The sequence below is a fragment of the Vicia villosa genome, linkage group LG5 (genome assembly GCF_029867415.1).
Source record: "Vicia villosa cultivar HV-30 ecotype Madison, WI linkage group LG5, Vvil1.0, whole genome shotgun sequence".
Classification (NCBI taxonomy): Eukaryota; Viridiplantae; Streptophyta; class Magnoliopsida; order Fabales; family Fabaceae; genus Vicia; species Vicia villosa.
Window position 1 is genome coordinate 40,318,127 of NC_081184.1, and position 22,006 is coordinate 40,340,132.

The following is a 22,006-nucleotide window of genomic DNA, read 5'->3' on the forward strand; positions in this document are numbered from 1 at the left end:
CCAAACTCGTTCACAACCTAGGCCGAGTGAACCAACTTGCTTTGATACCAATTATGTAACACCCTAAATCCAGAAACTCTTTATTTATTAAAGATCAACAACTATTTCTCCAAAACCAATGTTACACATGCTCAACAATATCCTTTTTCCAAATAAAACATAAAACAACAGCATAATTCAACAATAAACATTACTTCAAGCAACCTCAAAAAAATAGTACTTGATTAATTAAATAATTCAAATAGTAACTCAAAACAATGATAAAACATCCCAACACACAGTGTTACAGATTATAGCATCAACAAAACTAAATAACACAAAAAACAATAAATAAATGAAGTGGCCTCAATGTCATCCTCCAGTTCAAACAACAATTTAATCTTTACCTAATTATTTATAATACAAGAGTTCAAAATACCACCAAAAAACAAACAGGAGTGAGAATAAATTCATAGATGTTATCGTTGTGTAAAACTAGTGCGATACCCGTGCATGCGCACGGGTACGTGTTGGTGCCATGTCATTTGGGTCAACTAATAGTTATTTGTCTACCTTAAATTTTTGTAAATATTTTTGATGTTTTGATAAATATTTATTTGAATATATTTGGATTATGCATACCACGGGTACCCGTCGGTCTTGCGCATTGGGTTTTAGGGCACTTAAATAAAATAGAGAAAATGAATATATATGTGTAAGTTAATATAATAAGGTAAAATAATTTAAATAGGTTAAAAATATATGTTGGGCCTTATAGTTTGTTAATATATGTAAGTTAATAGGACATTAAAGTTTATTGGGCCTTAGATGGTTAGGCTTGGTGCATAATACCTAATTTAATTGTTAGACCTAATATGTTAATAGGCCCACAAAAGAATCCTATTATTGTTATTGTTACATAACGTTGGATTTCATAACTCTTCAACGTGTTGGCAATCAAAGGTTGTGTCTTCTTAAGTCTGTGTTTGGCATTGTTGCTGTAAGAAACGCAGGGTCCGGTGATACGTTTGAAGAACAAAATGTCACAACCAAGAAGGTATTCTCTTCGAATGAGGTATGTGCATGTGTTACTGTTTATGTTGTTTGCAGAGTTTATTAGAAGATATTCATCCATTTAGAGGTCACAATGTTGTTTTGATTTTAGTTCACTCGATCGGTTGGAGTTGCAAACACCATGGGAGCGGCTCACAGTTGAGAGGATACAGAGTGGGTCACATGAGAATGAGGATGTTATGGAGGAATAGAAGAAACAACATGAAAGATTGACTCTTGTCGAAGAGGCTGCCAGTGTTGTCGAAAATAAACGGTAATCTTATAGTTTTATTTTATTTTTTGCATTGAATTCCATTTAACCTCCACGAAATTGAATGTGTTTCCCGAAAAATGTGTTACAACTTAGTTTAATGAATAGTTTGTATGTTATTGTGTTGAAGGAATGATGGAGATGGGATAGGAAGTTCTGTGCGATTATCAGATACTGCTGATTTGAATGAATACATAATGATATCTTCTGATAGTGAGAGGTAAAGTTTATTTATAAGTGATAGGGAATATATTATAGTTATAGGTATACTGATGTTGTTGTGTTGGAATTTTGTTGTAAATGTGGTGTTAATTTCAGGGAAATGAGTCCTATACAGGAGGAGCTGGAAGAAGCATATTGGACTCGTGAAGTTCATGATGTAAAGAAGTTTTGCTCAAATGTTATGGTAAGCAGTGTTCAAAGTCTATAGTTGTTGGCACAATGGTGTTATACACAGAAGTAATGTAACTGATATTGTTTGTCAATGAGTGCAGCATATTCCTGCAAAAATAGTAGACAAATGTGGACTTGCTGGAATGGCAGAGATTACCCTCAATGATGTGGACAACGGGTACCCATATGAGTGCAATGTGAAGAAGAGGCCAAAAAAAAAATGAAACATATTTGTATGGAGAATGGTTTGATTATGTAAGGGCAGCTGAATTGAAAGAAGGAGATAAAGTGCACTTTGTGATTTATTACCCGCCAGTGTTAGATATTATGGTTACAGTGGAGCGCAGTGGTGATCGTTGATAGAGTTGTTGGTTAGGCAATGTTTGTGGTGGATGTATAGGACTGTTTGTTGGCAGTTTGGTTTGTATGGGAATTATCATTTTGTTTTTTTGTTGTAATGGTGGATGTGAACAAAGATTAACAATTATGGTACTATGTATGGTTTTAAATTAAATATTATCAAATTTGGTTTTAATCTGCCATGGTTTTATATGCAAAATTGATTACCAATCTGTTTTTAAATTAAGTATTGCTTATTATAAGTATTGAACAGGATTTCTATTAAAATTGATCAGAATAGGGTTCCTAATTTCATTATTGTTGGTATAAGTAGGGGTATGGGTCTTGTAAATGGTAGGCTATTAAATCTAAATGGTGAACATACAACAATGGACTTATGAATAGTTGAAAATCCAATTTAATAGGAGTATATGTTAAAGAGTAGTATGGTAATATTAAATGGTTATAAAATAGCTGTAATGTGTTATATTATATTGGGATGTGAAAGATCAATTGGGTTATGGGCAGTTAATGTTTTTTGTGAGGAATATAAATAAAATGAAAACTGTTTTGAAGTGATGTAAATGCAAAGAAGACTAATTGAACAATTGCATTGAATTCTATTGGACTGTGGAAAAGTTGCAGGTATGTGAAGAGTCCATTTAGAGTGTTATATAAGTAATGTGTAGGAAGTTTGAAAGCACTAAAAACTGAAGCAGTTATCATTACTCTGCAACCAATAGTGTAAGTCGCGAACTTCTGAAAAGATGGAAGGAAGTGTTGATCAAGCAATGAGAGGTAAAGGTAAACATATCATTTGAATGGTTGTTCTGTTACATTTTGAATTTAAAAGTTATATATGGTTGCATGCAGGTGAAGAAAACTCGGTGAACCAAATGGCTATGGAGAAAGCTGTCACTTGTGATAACTCTGTGTATGTTTGAATTAGCTTATGTTGAGTATACGTTTTTATGCTTGAATTTAGAATGTTTGATAACACATTTATTTATTCACCATGTTGTTTGTTTCTATTATGTTTCAGATGCCATGAACCGGATGGTGAGGATGTTAGTTGCCATGCATATCAGCCTGCTAAGTTACGATATTGTATCTGGAAGCAAGATGTGGCTAATGGGAAGATGGCTCAGTCATGTCTTCTTGTAAGTTATTATTCGTTTTAAGCTTATTGTCTTTCCCTATCAGTTAATGGGATAATGTAATGTTGTTTTATATTAATATTGCAGGAAATTCCTGAGCATATTGTGGCAAGTCGCTGGCTCAATGGAGCAAGGTTTGTAGATTTGGTTGACTGGGAAAGAGAAGTCAGGTATGAATGTGAAGTTCATCATACCGAAAAGGGTCAGATGTTCTTAGGGCGTGGTTGGTACAAATTTGCCAAGGAAAGGTGCCTGCTTGATGGAGACTCTATGGGTTTCAGCATTAAGGATCCCGTCAGCAAGGAGATACTTGTAACAATGTTGAAAAATTGAAAAATGATGTAAAAGTTTGTTATAAGTATCTATCTATTAAACATTTTGTAATTCCCTGGTGGACTTAGCTCCACCTTTATATTAATATATATGATTTTGGTATTTAGATATTATGCTATAAATATATTACTTCTGTTACTTGCATTACTAATATGCTGTTAGTAATATATATTACTGCTGTTACTTGCATTACTAATATGCTGTTAGTAATATATATTACTGCTGTTACAGATTTACCGTGATTAATTTTTAAAACTTAGACATTGTTAAAAACCTCTTTATACACAACATTTGTAGTTTTCCCCCTGAATTTCTTTTCTTCATCATGTATCAGTATTTTGATTCCCTTTTTTGTTGTTACTCTCGACAATGCGTCATAAATCTGGCCATGTGTGAATACATCTTTTGGTAAGTACAAACCAACGTTATCCAATGACTGTCCCTGTGATTTGTTGATGGTCATAGAATAGGAAACTATAATAGGGAACTGTCTCCTATTCAGTTTGAATGGCCATGTTTCTTGTCAATGTTAATACCTCAACTGAATGCCATATGTAAGATGCATTTATGGCACATTGTACAATATCTGCCTCTAGGGACGACAGGTAAAATCTGTCTGAAATCGCTACCGAAAACAACAACCTTTCCACCAAATACATCAGTTGAATTTTTGTTTGCACTCATAACATCTTTCAAAGTTCTGTCAAGCGATTCTATTGCATACTTATGCGCCATTGGTGGCTCATCCCATATTATAAGCTTTGTCTGTCGTAACATGTCTGCAACATATTTCTGCAACATATGTCTGCAACATTATCGTTGAACTGAAATATTATTACACATATATATTGTTACCTCCTGGAAGTAACAATATCAATTCCAATTACAATATTAAACTGTATGAAATCTACAATATAAAACTGTATGGATTCACATTACTCTTGTGATAACAGCTGTTATGAAACAAACAGATATAATATTAATGGGGTATGTTGGAAAGTTGATTGGGATGAGGCAATAAGTGAAGCATTATCTGCTATATACTTTATACAATGCAAATGGAAGGTCTTGTCATTATAATTTCAAAATGTTATGCACAATCTTTATATTACCTATTATAACAGTCCTTATTAATGAGAACATGAATGGACATTAACATATTTCTAACTCTCATGTGTACCTTTATTTAACTCAGTAGGTGATCCCATTCAATCCAATTGCAACAGGTGCTCAGATAAATGTCAACAATTTGAAGAGAATACATACAATGTCATATGCGCAGCTATATTAATTTTGATTATTTATAACATTCAACAGAGCATTTTGTCGGTGCATGCTAGTTGTGTGAACTTCTCAGTAAAAAGGCAAGTTCATAGCAGTTGAATAGATGATTAAGGAAAAACAGAAAAGTCTTATATTAAGATAACAGAATCAGACTTACAAGTCTGATTTGTTTATGATACATAAGTGAGATAAAACAAAAAACAAATAAAGTGGAAAGGAAATAAAACAAAAACACACCCAAACATACTTAAAATTATGCAGGAACTACTAATCTATCTTCTCTATTTTTATAATTTTCTTTAACTTGTTTGATGAAAGTTCTCCATTACACGTGGCATCCGAGGTTGTTGACTCGCTTGATGCGCTTGGAAAGTGTCTTTTTCCAGTAGGAGTAAGTGGATTTGTGCTGTGCGTTGAACTCACATAAAGATCCTGTTACATAAGTGAACAAACATGACACAATTAATATTCAACAGTACATTAAAAGTGGAGTACATTTGAGTACAGTAAACGTCCTTACGAAGACAAAATTAGGTTCGGATCGAACAGTGGTCATTGCTTCGACAGCAGGCTGTTTCATCTACAAATCATTCGAAACATAGTACAAAATCATAATATGCGCAAAGTCAGTTTACAATGATTTTAATTTGCATAACACATGCAAAGATTAAATTCAAATACCTCATCTGGGTCAAACTGATCAGCAAGCTCTTTCACAAAAGGGTCATTCTTCAATAGCATAACGACAGAGGCATTCTTCCAACGTGGTTGCCACTTAACTTTGAAAGCCATCTTGCAATCCAACATCTGATCCAATGCCAGTGGGAATTCCAAGGGATCATGAATGCCAGCCTTTAGGAGATTGCAAGACAAAGATCAGTTAACTCTGGCATAATTGTCTATGTTTTTCCAACGGTATGTAAACGGAAATACCTTAATCATTGTATGACGCAGCTGAGAAGCAGACAATCCCAAAAGTAACTCACACTCTCGGTCCCAAAATAAAAAGTTACAGCTATTCCCGGCATGAGTAACCTCAATCTCAATCTTATACCTACATTCGCAGTATACATAGAGCACTCAAAAAGGTCATGTTTAGTACCTTGACAATCACACATATTAATGAAATAACATAAAACATGTGACAAGGATGTTAACCTAAAAATCTCTGCCTCAGTGAAATGTCCAGCCTCACACTCAAACGGAGCTCTGTCACCACGCGCAATACATGAGCAAGCATGACAACCACGATAATACCAGCCATACGGAGAGGCAACCAGCATTTTAGTTTCTCCCACAGTCGCACAAAATGTAATATGCAATTATGGAACCAAAAGATAATACGATACACTGTCAAATGCAACGGAAAAATGGAAATATATACTAAATCAGAATAAACGGCCAACAACTTCCGAACATACAGTTCTGAGTTTTATAATATCCCCATCAGGGCCGGTTCTTTGAATTTTGGTGCCTTGGGCGAATCAAAAGAGTGGTGCCCCTATAATTTTTTTAAACAATAAATACATAAAGATAAAAGAAATAATTAGATAAAAAACACATTTTCATTTGACATCGTCCAAAAAGAATAGAAATATGGATCTTTGAATCAATGTTTATACTACATCAAAACATAAACTACTATAAAGAGACTTATTCTTCTTCTTCTTGGTCCCGTCTTTTTTTCCTATAAAAAAATTGACCAAGCTTTTAACATTATTTAATATCATCCTCTTAGTATTTTTTGTTGCAAAATCGTTAATAATTTGTTCATAATCAAGGTTCTTCAAAAAATTATTTTCAATTGAAATTAAGGCAGGACTATTTAATCTATCTTGTGATATAGTAGATCTCAAATAAGACTTTAATAATTTTAATTTAGAAAAACTTATTCCAGCAGATGCAACACTGATAGGGGTAGTCAATATTCCTCTATAATATATGCATGCATTAGGAAAGCAATCAAAAGTCTTTAAAGAACTCATATTATATAGTTTAATTTTGATTTAACTATTGACACTTCTCTAACAAGTTTCGGTTCTTCAAACAAAATTATTAATGATCTAAGTCTTTCAATACTAAACAAAAATCCAAAAAAAATATTTTCATATGTGCTATACTGCTTAAATCTTCTATCGAGTGAGCCTATTGTTTGATCTACAATATATATATAAGAAATCATGATTTCGAAAAGACTCTTCAGCAGACTCAAGATTCAGCTACCAAATAATCATAGCTACTAAAAATTCAAAGTTTCTAATTCCATGAGTTGCTATAGATTCAGCTTCACTCTTAATTTTGAGATCATTATCTTGTTCAGCTAGTTGAAGTAGTGCTTCACTCTTAATTTTGGGATCAATAATATAAAATATTTTCTATATCATTATTTTAAGTTTAGTGCCTCAATTAAATTTTGTAGTTGCTAAAATTATGAATAAATTAATTGCTATTATTTTAGAGGAATTAATTGATTTTATTCTTCTTTATATTTATTTATGAGAAATTATATTCTTTTATTAATTTTAACTTTGTAGTGCCCCTATAATTTGTTAACCATTAGTTTTTTTTAAAATTTCTAGCAAGTATTTTTATAATATAAAATTCTCTTTTAATATATATAGGGGTAAGAAAAAAAAATTGGTGCCCTTAAAATTATGGGGCCCTGGGCTCCCGCCCCACGAGCCCGTGCTCCGGGCCACCCCTGATCCCCATTAGGCATTACAACAGCCTTTGAAAGCAATTTCTGTACAGGAGTCATCTGTTGATTTTCAGAGTTTTGTGCTGAAAGCTGTGAATTGGAACCCTCCTGGCCAGACAACGTAATCATGGAATCCTTCGGAAAACTGTCAAAGGAAGACAGTAATGTAACAATCACATTGCATAAAAATTAAAACCACACAAAAGCAAATCCAGGGAGCATACCTTTCTATAAACTCTTTCATCGGCAGTAAATCAGTATTCAGACCAAGGACGGTAACATTAAACGTGTTTGTCACGGACAGTGGAAACTTACCTATTCAAATAGAATGTTACATAACCATCTGTATCAAAATACAAGGATATCTAACACCAAACTTGATCAATTACTAACCCTGTGCCTTGACTTTAGCATATTGAATCATGACAAAAATAGGACCAAAATCATCTCCGCGCTCCTGCTTGAACTTCATGAATTGTTCAGCATAGGATTCCCAAAGCGTGCAATTGATAGTATTCTCACTGAAGAAATAATACAAACCATGTCATCTACATAGTCACATAAGATATGTTTGATAAATTATACAATAAATATGAAAACAAACCCCCCGTCACGCAGCATCATGTTAATCTGCTGCTTCCGGGCACCTGATGTGGTCTGTGAATACCCAATACTTTCCACCATACCAATGACATCTAAAACACATACAGCCAAAAAAACCTTAAAATGAAACAACACATAAAAAACAAATCCAGTCAAACAGAATAGAGATAAAATATTCTACCTATTAGCACATCCTTGTTAAAGTTGCCGTTTATTATATCAGTAAATTTAGTAAACACCAACGGCTTTGGAGGTATTTCAGCGTTGTTATCATCCGTAACCGTAGTGCCAGCAGTAAACTTCAACATAAACTTATGAGACGAAGGTCTGAAAGCCGCAACATTAGCCTGAACCTTAAAATTGGAAACAGTGTAACTATGATCCAAGACCATTTTTTCAGAAAAAAGAGATACATGCGGTGCAGGAACAACAACATGTATGTCACCACCCTGGAAAAAACATTAAAATCAAACATACAACAAACCAGAAACAATATATGTAAAAACAACCGAACAATTCACTTCATTACCGATACATCAACAAAAATCATCTCAAAATGCTCCCTCTTGTTCGAAACAACTGTCCATTTGTGGTGCACACGAACAGAAACTTTCCAAAGTTCTTTGCTGTCATTGATGTCACATATTTTTGCTAATGGTCTTGCCATATTGAACACTGGTATGATACTGCAGAAAAGTGTAGCCAACCAATACCATAAATAACCAAACCATGTAGGAGTTACAAACTCTTCATTCCACTCTTCATTACATAACCATAACCGATGCTGAAGCTGAATGGAAAGAAGCATATAAAGTCCTCATTAAGCATAGAAGCTGCATGGACAAACCGAACTTAATGCCAATTATATGAGACATCAATGGTGGAATATGGAACAACATACGTTCATTAATCATCAAAATTACACATGGCGCATCAAGAAGAAACAAATTCTGCTGTGAGACTAAGCCACTTGGCAGCACCACATAGAAAGTTCAAAAAGATAGAACTTTCTTATATTATAGATAACAAGGACAATTTCCAATAACATTAACATCAAATACACAAATTAATTCTTACCCATAAACAATTACAATGCAAATATGAAATGCCATGTAATTCTCCTCCAAATGCATGTGGTACCAAATTTTTGGATATCAGGGGTGTGTTATTGAGTTATCCATGTTTAAAGTTCCTCTATGAACTTGGTTCCTCTATGAACCTATGACCGTCATTGATTTCTCACTGAATTGTGACCTTGTTAGACTGAAGTCATACCTATCTTCGATATACATGAATGCACGAATCACAACAATAACATTCACAAATTCATATTCAACAAAAAATATCATTCACATCCCATACTCAACAACAAATAACATTCACAAATTATACTCAACAAGGTTCCTCTTTGAACCCACAATTTTGCCAATGTAAGGCCAACTTTATAGTTCTCTCTAAACTACTAAACTCACCATAGTATACAGTTATGACTCGATCACATAATCATATAATATTCATAAATACTTATCAATGGATAAAAAATTATTAATATATAAACTCAATATTACTAATCAATTAACTAAACACATTATTACTCGTGTAAGGCAACCAACAAGGTAATAATAATAATTTCACAATTTTTAGAGAATTAATAGAGTCAATTCAAAACATGTCAGAGTTCACAGGAAAACTCTAAAACAACTCTAAACATTTCAAAAATAGCTTTGACAACTCTAAAGAGTCCAATACCTTCAACTCCAACTCGAAACATGTCAAAGAACTTTAAACAAATAAAAATATGACTCTAAACGACTCAAAACAAACTCTGACAACTCTATGACAACTCTAACAACTCATGTTAAAGTTACAAAAATAAATATATTACTCTAAACTCATCAAAAGGTAGCGTAAAGTCACTAAACTCAAAATTGCTCGAAACTCGCCGAACTCGAAAGCGAACACGAAAACGCCTACCCGTTGCCCGCCCAAACAGTTGCCGCCGAATCGCCCACCGAACTTGTCACCAAACTGCGGCTCGCCCGCGACCCGCACGTCTTGCTCGTTGCGCCGCGGTTGCCGTTGAGTCGCGGTCTCCCGTGTTGCGCGTAATCACGATGCGTTGCTGCGGCACCTCGCCGCGCGCACTTTCTAGCACAACCAACTGCGACATCATGGCGAAGAGTCACACGCCCGGTGCTGCTGACCACGACCTCGGGCTGTTGCATCGAGCACCCGTTGCTGCCATTGCGTCGCCACCTATTAGGCGCGGCTCCTCCGTCGTCGTGGCTCCGCCGCACGGCTTCTCCCCCGATTTTCTCGAATTTTTCAATTTTCACCAAATTGGAATTTTTCTAAATTTTACGGTTTATCAAATTTTCTACCCTATCAATCCCAACATCTCTAAAAATACATATCCACATCCACATACAATTATATACCATAATTCAATTATTAAAATGTTGCCCCTAAGGGTAAAACCATAGATTATTATACAACAACAAGGCATTGACATGGATCCAAGTAATCACAATTTATACAATTTTATATCATATTTATAAGAATAAGTGAAACCCATCAATCGGTGCCTCAAAGGATTTTGCCCAAACCATTTTTGGCCACAAACATACAATCACTAACACAAAAGGAGAAAAAGAATATACGAGGGTAAAGATCCCTCACTATCTGATTGTCTAAACACCCATATGCTAATAATTTCTCCGCATACCTTGAAATTTGCTAATCAATGCAAACCTTTGACCTTTTGGGATTTTTCATGGCTTTCAAAGTTTCTCTTATATATTTGTCTCTCTCGGTCTCTTTTCCAATTTTTGCACGTACTGACAAAAATTCTCTTCTAATTATCTATTTATATTAACCTATTACCCCAATTTCTTCTCTCACCCTCCAATCTCCATATACAAATATTCTTACTATTTTTCTAAAACCCTTTGTTATTTTATTTATTTTAATTCAAATAATAATCTAATTAAATTAAAATATCACAATTATTTAATTATGAAAGTATGAAGTCTTTCATGTGCTTTCATCTAGTGTTGAAGTGGTTATGATCAGCAGAAGCACTAGTTATCCATGACAGGGGGAGTAAATTTAATTGTCTATGGATTGTTGTTGCAAGGGTGCATATTCTTTTGAAGCTTGTGTGTTGTTCAAGCTCGTGGAGTTTTTATACCTCTTATGAGGTTGTGATGTGAGACAACTTGTCGTGACATAAGGCTATTAGATGTAGTTATCAGTGATCTTGACAAGGCATGGTTGGTTCTAGCCATGTGAATGCCTTCTTTGTCAATTTATGGCTAAAAAGGGGGAGAACGAATATGCTAAGGTGTTGTCTTATTCTCCATGGTTCTCTTATGCCACCACTTGAGAGGAAGATTTATCTCTCTGTGAAAGAAAAGGTTCTTGGGTTGAGGGAAGTGCAAGGTATCTTCTTCCTCATGCAAACCAAATGACTTTAGGACTTTCTACTCCTTATCCTGAGGTTGTTGTTCTTTGGTGTTGAGTTTGGAGCTGTTGAGAAAAAAATGTCGAACAAGATGTCCTGACTTCAAGACAGAGGTTATGTTGTTGTAATCAGTAGTTGATGAGGATTGAAGACTCTGAGTTTTAAGTCTTTGTAATTTTTGTTTATTGTTGTTATTTGGATTTTAATTTTTAGGGTTAGTAGTAATTTACCCCCTGTAATATAGGCGTGTTTTGATTCACCCCCCTTTAATTTTTTTTAAAAAACCCCCTGTAATTTTGGGGCACCCCCCTAAACGTGTAAAAACCAGGGTGGTAAATAAAAAAAACTTTTATAGGGGGTAATTTTTCAATCTGAAGGGTAAACGACTTAAAATTTTAATATTTCAAAGAAGTTTTAAATTTTTTTAAAGGGGGTAAATCAAAACACGCCTATATTACAGGGGGTAAATGACTATTAACCCTAATTTTTATGTATTTGTTTTAGGCAAAATTTGTCAAAGGGGGAGATTGTAAGTTCTCTACGTTTGGGATTGGCATTAATTTTTGTAAAACAAATATAGCAGCTATAGGATAGGTAGCATGTGTTTACTTGCTAACATGAACCTATTAAGCAAGGACTCTTATCTGATGAAGAAACATGTTGCGTTGATATGTCTCAACAACTGGAGCAACATGTCAGACAAGATGTCCTAAGCAGGGTCATTCGACATCGCGGACTGATGCAACTGAAATAACAGATTCTGTTATGATTTGGCAGTTGCAAAATATTTTGGAAATATTATGAAGTCCTATGTGGCACCAGTTTATAGGTTTGGAAGATTCAAGTCAGAATCAAAGATATTTGGACGTTCTAATTATGGAGATAAATTAGGAAGATTTGACTGAAGACCTATTTTGGTGCAACTGAGATAAATTAGTTTAATATTATTGATAAATATTTTTAGGAGTTTTGAGTTAGAGAGGAATATTTGGATTATTTGGCTAACTAAAATTACTTTCAATCCTGTTAGAGTTGTCAATGGGGTTGTCAAAGTTGTTTTCGAGTTAGTTAGAGTAAAATCTGATAACCATTAAAATTAAAGGTATTTGACTTATTAGAGTTGTTTTATTATTACTTGAGTCTGACCATTAGCCAAATAAGTTCATAAAAGTTACCCTTATAGATAAGAGTTATAGGTAAGAGTTGTCAATAGAGTACTTTTGGAGCACTTTAGAGTCATACAGATTGTTGTAGAATTGTTTAGAGTTCGTTGGGAATTATGTTTGGTTATAATTATAAAAAAATTTATAACTTTTATGAGTTAGGAGTATAGAATAAATTAATAACAATCTTTGTTGAGATGTTTTCAACTTATAAAAATATTGGATTGCATTGTAATTGTGGATTACTTGTTGTGTATTGTGATAATGTTTTAGTGCATGAATATTATGAATATGGATTGTATGTGAATAATTCATGAATATGTGTTTGTATGTGCAATTGTGTGGTAATTCAAATGTGATGGATTATTGAAGATATGCATGGATATTAAGATTAGAGGACAGTCTTAATTGCATATGATTGTGATATTTGCACATGCGTCATTGTTGTCAAAAGGCAATATTTGATAGTTTCGTGGAAGCTATTGACTTGTCCCAAACCTGGAGATGGGGTTTGAAGCTTAGAGGGCAGGTTTTTGTGTGTTATTGGTCTAGAGGACGGACCCGGTTTAAATGTAAAAACTGAAAAAAATATAACAGGTGATTGGTACCACATGCATGAGTATTGCATTGTCTTGCATTGAGTCACATTATGGTTATGTGAAATTGTAGAATTGTGTGAATTGTGTGGAGAGCATGAGATTTATTATTATATTCATTATGAATGAAATTGATTCTGCTGCTACATACTATGTGAAAGTGTATGAAAAGCATGAATTTTAATTAAGTGTTATTGAGCATGACAGGTGTTTGTGGTTTTTGAATTATGTGTGACACCCTTGTTTTGAGAAGCATGATTAATTTACTCTGATTTATGTTATAATTTTTGTGGGGTTTAGAAGGGTGTTACAAATTTCCTTCCTTCCTTGCTAGCTCCCATAATAGGTGTTGTTGTACACCAAATTGAGTTAACAATTTTGGTGTGCTGTTTACTTTTCAGTACTATTTTGAATGATGTATCCCTTGCTGTATTGTTTAAGACAAATTCAATGTCGCGACATCCTATACGACACCTGGAATCTGCTATACTAGAATTTCAATATTTTTTGTCCAAAGAAGTTTTGACATTTGAACAAGTTATAGAACTATTGGAGAAAGTTTGTGTGACAAACAAGAAGAACCTCATCAATAAGGAATAAATCAATGTGATCGTTGTCATACCCCAAATTTGTTCACCCCGTTTCAAAAAGTCATATAATCTTAAAACTTGGATTTTATAAAAAAAATTGGTTTATTTACACTAGCATTTCGGGTTTTAAAATTCTTTGGTTTATTTACAACTAACATATTGGGTTTTAAATTTCTTTTGTTTATTTACAACAATATTTTGAGTTTTATATTTATTTTTATTTTGTCTGTTAAAAATATATAATTATTTAATTTAAAATTATTTGTATTTTTAAATAGCGAATATTTGCTTACCTTCATATCCTTTTAATTAGCTTTTTATTTCTAATAGGTAATATAGCATAATTGGTATGAAGTAAAAGCTTGCAAGTACAAGGTCATGAGTTCAAATCTCACATGATACACTTTGGATATTTTTTCTTTTATTTGTTACTAATTTTCTTTCCGTTTTAAATTATTTTCAAAAATCACAAAATTGTATTTTTTTATTATTTTAATTTTAATTTTCGTATTTTGAATTAATGCATTTTTTAAAATTTGTTTTTTCATTAAAATCATTATTTTATTCAACAAATAGTCAAAAATCCTAAAAAATAAATTAAATCTTTTCAAATCAAATCATTTTCAAGTATATCTTGCATCTGGTAACAAATAAGTCCAAATTCTTAAACTTGTTGGTCAAGATATAATTTTTGGGCTTTCTTTTGTTTGAATAATTTTCTTTTATAGCAGTTTAACCTAATTTTTCAATCTATAAATAGTCCTCTATTTTTCAGAGTTGAGGAGGATTCTTTTTACATTCACATACAATTTCTTAAATACTTTCTTCAAACTCTTTTTTTCTACGCTTCTCTCCTCCCTCTTGAAGGTTTGTCCTAGGATTTGTCTTGAACAAATCCTAACCACGTTGACTTAACAGACAACGACCAACAAACCTTTTCTTTTTTTACGCAAATAAGCTTTAAACCTTTTATCAAAATTCCTATGCTTTTGGGGCCAATGATTTCATATGAGGTCCCCGTTTTTAAAAATGTTTATTTTTGACCGGTGGTTAAACCCCTGATATGAGGCCTCTTTCTTTTTTTTATAATTTTTTATTTATTAGTCAACAATTGTCAAAAACCTCTTTTTAAAAACTTAAAGGCTAAATGGGTCCCACTGAGTACAAGGGATGCAAAGGGTGCCTAACACCTTCCCTTTGCCTAATTTACCTATTTACCCAAATCTCTTTTTTTAAGGGTTTCCCACTTTCCCATAAAACAGATAGTGGGTGGCGACTCGTTTAAACGTAAATTTTAAAGCATGTTGTTACAATCGTATCTTCTAATGAAGCTGAATTCAGTGCAACAAAAAGCAATAGTTTGAAATTAATTTGGATAAAGCAAATATTGAAGAAGCACAATGCGAGACAATATGTATGACATTGGTTTGTGGCATCTTCACTAAAGTGTTGGATGCAAATTAATTTGAAAAACTAAGGAGGGTCCTTGGTATTTGCATCTATAGAGGTTTATGTCAATTAATGCTACGGAGTTGTGCAAAAAGAGAAAAAGTGTTTCTCTCATCTAAGACTACTTTAGCACAAAACATAAGGCAGGTTCTTTTGTTATCTCAAGTGTGGTATAACTGGTTTGCAATTACAAGGAAGATAAACAAACATCTTGCCTTAACATGCTCTCAAATTAGAGATTTATGTCTGATTCTTCAAGCTCAAATGCTCAACATGAATCAATATTCAGGAGATTCATCCAACTAATCAAGTGAGAGCTTACATGTGAAAGAAATTGAGGTTCCTAAGGATGTTAGTGATATGCTAGAGTCTTAGATAAATAAGGTCAAGAAAGCTGGAGATGTTAGGAATAACATCACCATAGTTAAACCTTATGGTGGAACATTATGCATTAAGAAGATTACGATCAAGAACTTGAAACCTGAGAATATAAGATAGATAGAATCTACTGTCGTAGAGCTAATGGAATCAAGTGGTTTTGAGTCAGATAAGGACAACTTGAATTAGCTTTTGACCTGAATTTGTTGGGGTGTGAAGCCTTCTACACACGAATTGAAGGCTAGATTGCAGATGTTTTGTTTCAATTCAGTTTGGTGGGCATTTTTTTATGCTGATTATGGTGGTTTTTCTCCTGATTTAGTTGTGTATGTTCTAACAAATTAATTTTGCATGACTAATGTCATACCCCAATTTTTACCCAAAGATCTCACTTCATTACCATCATTCATGCATCACTTACTAACTAAAATATACAAAAAAGGATTGTGTTTGCTTGTTGCTTGTTTCACAAGATATGTGACTAATCAAAGAGCTCAGACAAATTAGATTTTTGTGGATCATAAGGTGGCTCAAGCTTTCTCATATACTGAAGTGATTTCCCTTACAAATATCCAAACTCAAGTATGGTTCAAATCAAGGTCAATAACTTTTTTGTTCATCAGGTACACAATTAGGTTTTTTGACCTGATTCTCTGGAAAGTTGACTTTTAGTCATAGTAAAGTCTTATGGCTCAAAACATGATTTAAGGATCTCCAATGCCTCATCATAATCCACTCATAACATTCATTTGGCTAGAAGAGCTTGATTCAATTGATACTTGGAAGAATGCAATTCATTTGGAAAAAAGTCAACTATTTAAGATCACCTTTGACTTTTGAGAAATTTTGTCAACCATGGACTTTTCAGGATCAAAATAATGAATATGAGATTATTGAAGTCATTTGATAAAGAAAAATCAATAAAATCAACCAAGGAATCAAAGTCAAAATTAGGGTTTTGACTTTTTCATGAAGAAATCACATGTTTTATGATTAACTTTGAAAGTCCGTAAGTTCTTCAATAAATAACTATTTTTTGTGCTCCAAAGCCTGCATTGAAGAGGAAGTCACGACTCACGATCTACAACTTTGTCTATATGAATATTTTTCCACAAATGAAAGGATTTCAAGTTATGAGGCCATGAAGTTGTTAACTTTTTTCAAACACTTACAAAAATTTTACAAGACATATTTACTTCCAAAAAGTAACCAACTTTGAGGCCATTTTCCATCAACATCCCTTGTGAATTCGGGAAAACTCCAAACACCAAAGTTGTAGAGGATTTTTAGGGCTTTCCAAAAAAGAAAACAACTCCTCCATAGCATTTGTGAGCTAGGAGGTTCGAATTTATAAAGATGGCACCATGAAGATGTTCTTAAGGTCATTTTCCATGTCCAAACCAAGTTACAAACCCAACCAAAGTTGCATAATCTTGTGTTGCAGGTCCATATGCTTCTAAATCTACCTATAGTCATACGTTTACACAAGGATTTAATGCATTGTCCAAGTGTTTTGATCATTAACCAAATAATCATTCTATTTTTGCACTAAAGGCGCCATTGCCATTTTGGAAAAGTGACTTTAATCACAAAACTTCAAGTCTTAAGTCCATAACTTGTTGCTTATGATTTTAAAGCATCACAAAACCAACAATTAACCATCTAAGAGTAAAGGAGTCTCCTTATTGTTCTTGATTAAAGCATGCTAAAGCCATTGTAACCATAACCTTCAAGCTTTCTTCACTAAGAAGTAAACAAAGTACATGAGTTGGGAAGCCCGTTTTGATAAAAAATTTCCCTCCACAAACCACAAATCGTCCCTATAAATAGAAGGCCTTACCTCTTGTTTCAAACACACAACAATTCTCAAATTCACTATCTCACTTAAAAACTCCATTTTTTTTCACTTTGCACAAACTTGCAAATTTTGAGTTTCTCTCAAGTTCTTTACAAACTAACAATTCAAACGCTTCATATATATCATATAGAAGTTATAGAAAAGTTTGCAGTTGTAACACCTCAATCATCATCCTCCGTTTTCAAGTTTCATCACTTGCAACTTGAAGTGAGCAGAAGGTTTTAGGCTTCCTCAAAGCAAACCAACTGTTCCACCAGCTTTAGGAAGGTCCGAGGAACTTTTTTCGATCATCACTTTGCTTCTGGAAGTAATAGAAGGGACATTGAACTTTCTCCAATTGGTAAGCTTTTTGCATTTTTGAACTACATCATTTGAGCATCATTTTAAACATTTCTTGATACTATTCTGTTTTTTTAATTGCCATGAATAAAAGCTCTATGAAAATAGGCATTGGTTGAGCTTGATTGTCATTTAATTTAACTTTGAAAAAAATTAGGTTTTTTGGGTATTGTCAAAAATTCGTGGACTACAACCAATATTAATTTGTCATATGCACATTTCTTAAATCCTCATGAAATTCTAAGCAACTTTGATCTTTACACTTTGTATTTGGTGGAGAAATGAGAGAGTTACCATTTTTGAAAGTTTGAGTTTTGGAGAAGATGCTGGTTGGAAAGCTGAGAACTGGTTTTTTTTTAAGAGGAAATCGATTTCCTCAAACAGGGGAATCGATTTCCTGAAGTCAACTTTAAAAAATTTTAATTATTTTTTCCCCATTTTCTCTCAATTGTTTTTATAAGCAAATTTACTCCTTTTGAGCTGATTTTTTATACACTCCTCAATCATGTGATATATTTTGTGAATAAATTTTAAAACCCCAAAAATATTATTTATTTGACCCCATTTTAATTAAACAAAAAATGAGGTTTTTATGCCTTTTAAAAGAACTTTAAATCAAATCTTTTCAAATATTTTCTTCACCAAAATATTTTGATTAAACTTGTGTGACTAATTTAGGGTTCAACTTAGCTTCCTTTGAAGTTCATATCATGATCCCCATAGTTTTCCATTTAGGGTTTGCTTAAACTTCTAAATAATTAGGTTTAGTGCATAAACTTAAAACCCTAATTTCAAGATCCCCTGATCTTTTGATTTTAATGCACATACCATGTTAATACAACTTAATTGCCATGATCTTCCCTTGTTTATCCACTTGTACATACATGCTTGTTGATTTACATCTTTATACTTTATACTTTCGTTATGTTTTTATCCTTGTATATATATACATATATATATATATATATATATATATATATATATATATATATATATATATATATATATATGTATATATTGTCTACTAACCCCACATGCATGAGATATCTATCCATCATCACATCATATTCATACATGCATGATATGATTGACTTTTAGGTATGTCATCCCTTTTATTCGCAACCCTTTTACACTTGAGTTTATTTACCTTGATATCTTAACTCACCTTGCTTTATATCCATGTTACACATAACATATCTCACGCACCACTTGAGATACTCACCCTTGATGCTTGTTTGAGATGTTTAGTTCCTCATTGATGCTAAAAATCCAAAGGAATGACAATAATATTGACTAAAATTGTCAAGGTACTTGCTCTTTTTTCCTCCTTTTTTACTTTGTTAAGTATTGTTAAACCTCATCACTTGTACCTTGTTTTAAAAAATGGTTTTGTATTGTTTAAGCTCAACCTTTTTAAAATCAACCTTGGTTTTGTATTGATTAAGTTCAACCACCACTCTTTTAAATTACCATTTTTGCATTGTATTGGTAAAGCTTGTCTCCTTTTAAAACTTGGGAAGTATTGTTAAAGCTTAGCATTGTAAAAACCCGTTGAGTATTGATAAAGCTCAACACCTTGTAGCAACCTGCCCTAAAAATTATAACTTAGAGAGCCGCCACCTATTCTGAAGGGCGAATAGGAAACCCTACGCAGTATAGAGATCAGGGTAAGATACTATATTCAGGTCGAGGGAAGGTGTTAGGCACCCTCAACCCTTTCCTAAAGGCTAACATTCAAAGATAAAGGTTTATGGCAAGGTTTATGAAGAAAGGTGACAGAGAGTAATTATAAGGCTAATTATATGGACAGGATTAGAATTTAGAGGAAGGGGGACTCGCCTTGGTTATCCAAGTGCCTACGTATCTCCTTATGGAGAATCAGAGTCAACGTAGTTCGGGCACAGGATTGTACGCCTTAGAATTTGAATTGAATGTATTTGAAGTTGTATTGAATGAGGATAAAAATCCGTATTTTGAAATTGAAGTTTGAAAGATGTTTGGAAAGTGTTTTGAAGTTTGGGCGTACAACCCTGATTTGATTTAGCACTATTAACCGCAACGATCAATAGATTCGATCGCCATAGTTAACAGATTTGAAGTTGCACCGTTACCAATTTTAATCAATTGATTTGATTATTACTAATAACGAATTAGAATATCTTTTAATAATTTTTAATAATTAATGTGCATCGTTACCCCTCGTAATCGATTGATTCGATTAAAAAGAATAACAAATTTGAAGTCGGGAAAAAAGAGAAAGGATTAATCATCACAACTAATAAGATAGTTGCAACCATTTAATCGAATATAATTTAATTTGTATTTTAATTAAATAGCATTTTAATTAAAATTATTGTTGCCCATAGCGATTAATCGATTTAATCGGCACGAACAACAAATTGAAACTTTTAATATAAATATCATATAATAATTTATTATGAAAATAATTATTATTATATAAATAAATATATTTAAAGAGATTAATTAAAATAAATAGTTAATTAAAAATTATTGTAGTTTAATAGGATTGGGATTTGATGTGGTTGTTAGCATGGTGCATGGTATAGGGAGCAATTTATGGGCATTAGATTAGGTTAAATGGAGAGCCAGGGGTTGGATTGTGAGGGCTCACGATAGGGCCTATGGTACTGTGCGCACAGCATCCAGAGTTGAATAATTAAGAAAAAATAATGTGTAAGGGCCAGGGATCGAACCCTGGACCCTGAGGACCCACACACGCACCTCTCACCAACTGTGCTACACACCTATTGTGTCTAACCAACGCGCTCGTTTCATGATAATCGCATCTAACGCTCCTAAATGGAAAGCGCGCGTAATTCAAACCTGCCAATGGCGTGTTGCCACATACCCTTCTTCTTCCCCAGAACCTGTAGACTTGTGAAGCAGTAGCTGCCATTTTGCTACGAATTATTTCGTAGCCTATGCCCATGGAGAAAATAGCGAATAGAATATACAGGCTCATAAACATTTCGCGACCTATTCACCCCCTTCGTCCTCATCTTGCGAATCCAGCCATGCTATTATTTAGCCCTAATTTTACCCCTATGAGAAAGCCCTAAATTCAAACCTAAAGCTCCAATCGGCCTCCAATGGCCGATCACGCTAGAAGACACGAGAACCTTGTAAATACTCCAGAAACGTTCATGGCAGTCAGACAAAACCAAATACACACTCAAAACAACATAAATATGCGTATATTATGCTAATCGATCCAAGCTTTAGAATGACTTACCTTGGCCAATCGGAGGTAATTCCGGGATTGTTGTTGTAGCGTAGTGATCCCCACAGAATCCTCCAATGAGTCTTTTGCAACCTTTAATTCTTGCTAAGAGCCACGAATTCTTTGAAAACGATTTTGAGTTTTTGAAGCCTTTTTTGTGTTCTTGCAAATCTCTTTCAGGACAGAATTTGTAACCCTTATTCATGTGGTATGCATTAGGTACTTATAGGCAACGAGTTAGGTCACAAATTATAGCCCAAAGATCTTTGAATCCCCTCTTGCCAATATTTGGAAATTTGATTTGATTCTTGAATGATAAGTTTCTTATTTTGGCCAAAATTGTATCAATCTCCTTCCAATCATTTAGTCACGAAAATTGCAATATATTTTGTCATAAATGGTGATTGGAAATCATCAAAATATATTTTTTACCAAAATATTTGATTTTTATCTTAATTAATTCATTAAAATGAAATAAAAAATCATATTAAATCAAATATAATGCTAAATTTCGTGGAAAATGATTTTGGGCCTGCTAATGACTCGTGGATCAAGATTGCATCAAAAAACCATAGGCCCATTTGCAAAGTTTTCTCAATTTGAACCTTCTTTTTTCACATTTAGTCCTCCAAAATCACCCAACTTTGATCAAGCATATCTCACTCAATTTTCAAGCTATGAGGGAGTTCTAATACTTTTTGGAAACCTCAAGGAGTCCTCTACAAGCCACTTTGGAATATATTTTTCATTTGGAGCTTTTATCTTGATCATATCCTCTTTGACAAAAAGCTGCTTTTGGAGGATGCCTGAAAATGACCT

General features: G+C 33.4%; 2 protein-coding genes across 2 annotated transcripts; both read right to left on the reverse strand.

Moving 5' to 3' along the window:
* Window positions 1-4,062: 4,062 nt before the first annotated feature.
* Window positions 4,063-7,979, reverse strand: LOC131604555 (uncharacterized). Its single transcript, XM_058876987.1, has 10 exons — window positions 7,901-7,979; window positions 7,732-7,822; window positions 7,489-7,652; window positions 5,968-6,100; window positions 5,743-5,863; window positions 5,491-5,661; window positions 5,330-5,389; window positions 5,114-5,241; window positions 4,381-4,383; window positions 4,063-4,330 (listed from the first exon to the last, which is right to left on the reverse strand). The coding sequence occupies exons 1-10, from the start codon at window positions 7,977-7,979 to the stop codon at window positions 4,063-4,065; spliced, it is 1,218 nt and encodes a 405-aa protein (XP_058732970.1).
* Window positions 7,980-8,071: 92 nt separating this feature from the next.
* LOC131606555 (uncharacterized) lies at window positions 8,072-8,887 on the reverse strand. Its single transcript, XM_058878761.1, has 3 exons — window positions 8,640-8,887; window positions 8,292-8,559; window positions 8,072-8,202 (listed from the first exon to the last, which is right to left on the reverse strand). The coding sequence occupies exons 1-3, from the start codon at window positions 8,775-8,777 to the stop codon at window positions 8,087-8,089; spliced, it is 522 nt and encodes a 173-aa protein (XP_058734744.1). The 5' UTR covers window positions 8,778-8,887; the 3' UTR covers window positions 8,072-8,086.
* Window positions 8,888-22,006: the final 13,119 nt, after the last annotated feature.

Excerpts from the sequence above, each read along its gene's own strand:
- LOC131604555 (XM_058876987.1), bottom strand. The coding sequence starts at position 7,979 with ATGAAGTTCAAGCAGGAGCGCGGAGATGATTTTGGTCCTATTTTTGTC. Across the intron at positions 6,101-7,488 it reads GTGGCCCGGAGCACGGGCTC|AAACTAAAATGCTGGTTGCC; the intron begins GTGGGGCGGGAG and ends CGACTGTGGGAG. Across the intron at positions 5,864-5,967 it reads ACTGAGGCAGAGATTTTTAG|GTATAAGATTGAGATTGAGG; the intron begins GTTAACATCCTT and ends CTGCGAATGTAG.
- LOC131606555 (XM_058878761.1), bottom strand. The coding sequence starts at position 8,777 with ATGGCAAGACCATTAGCAAAAATATGTGACATCAATGACAGCAAAGAA. Across the intron at positions 8,560-8,639 it reads TGATTTTTGTTGATGTATCG|GGTGGTGACATACATGTTGT; the intron begins GTAATGAAGTGA and ends TGTTTTTTCCAG. Across the intron at positions 8,203-8,291 it reads TAACAAGGATGTGCTAATAG|ATGTCATTGGTATGGTGGAA; the intron begins GTAGAATATTTT and ends TATGTGTTTTAG.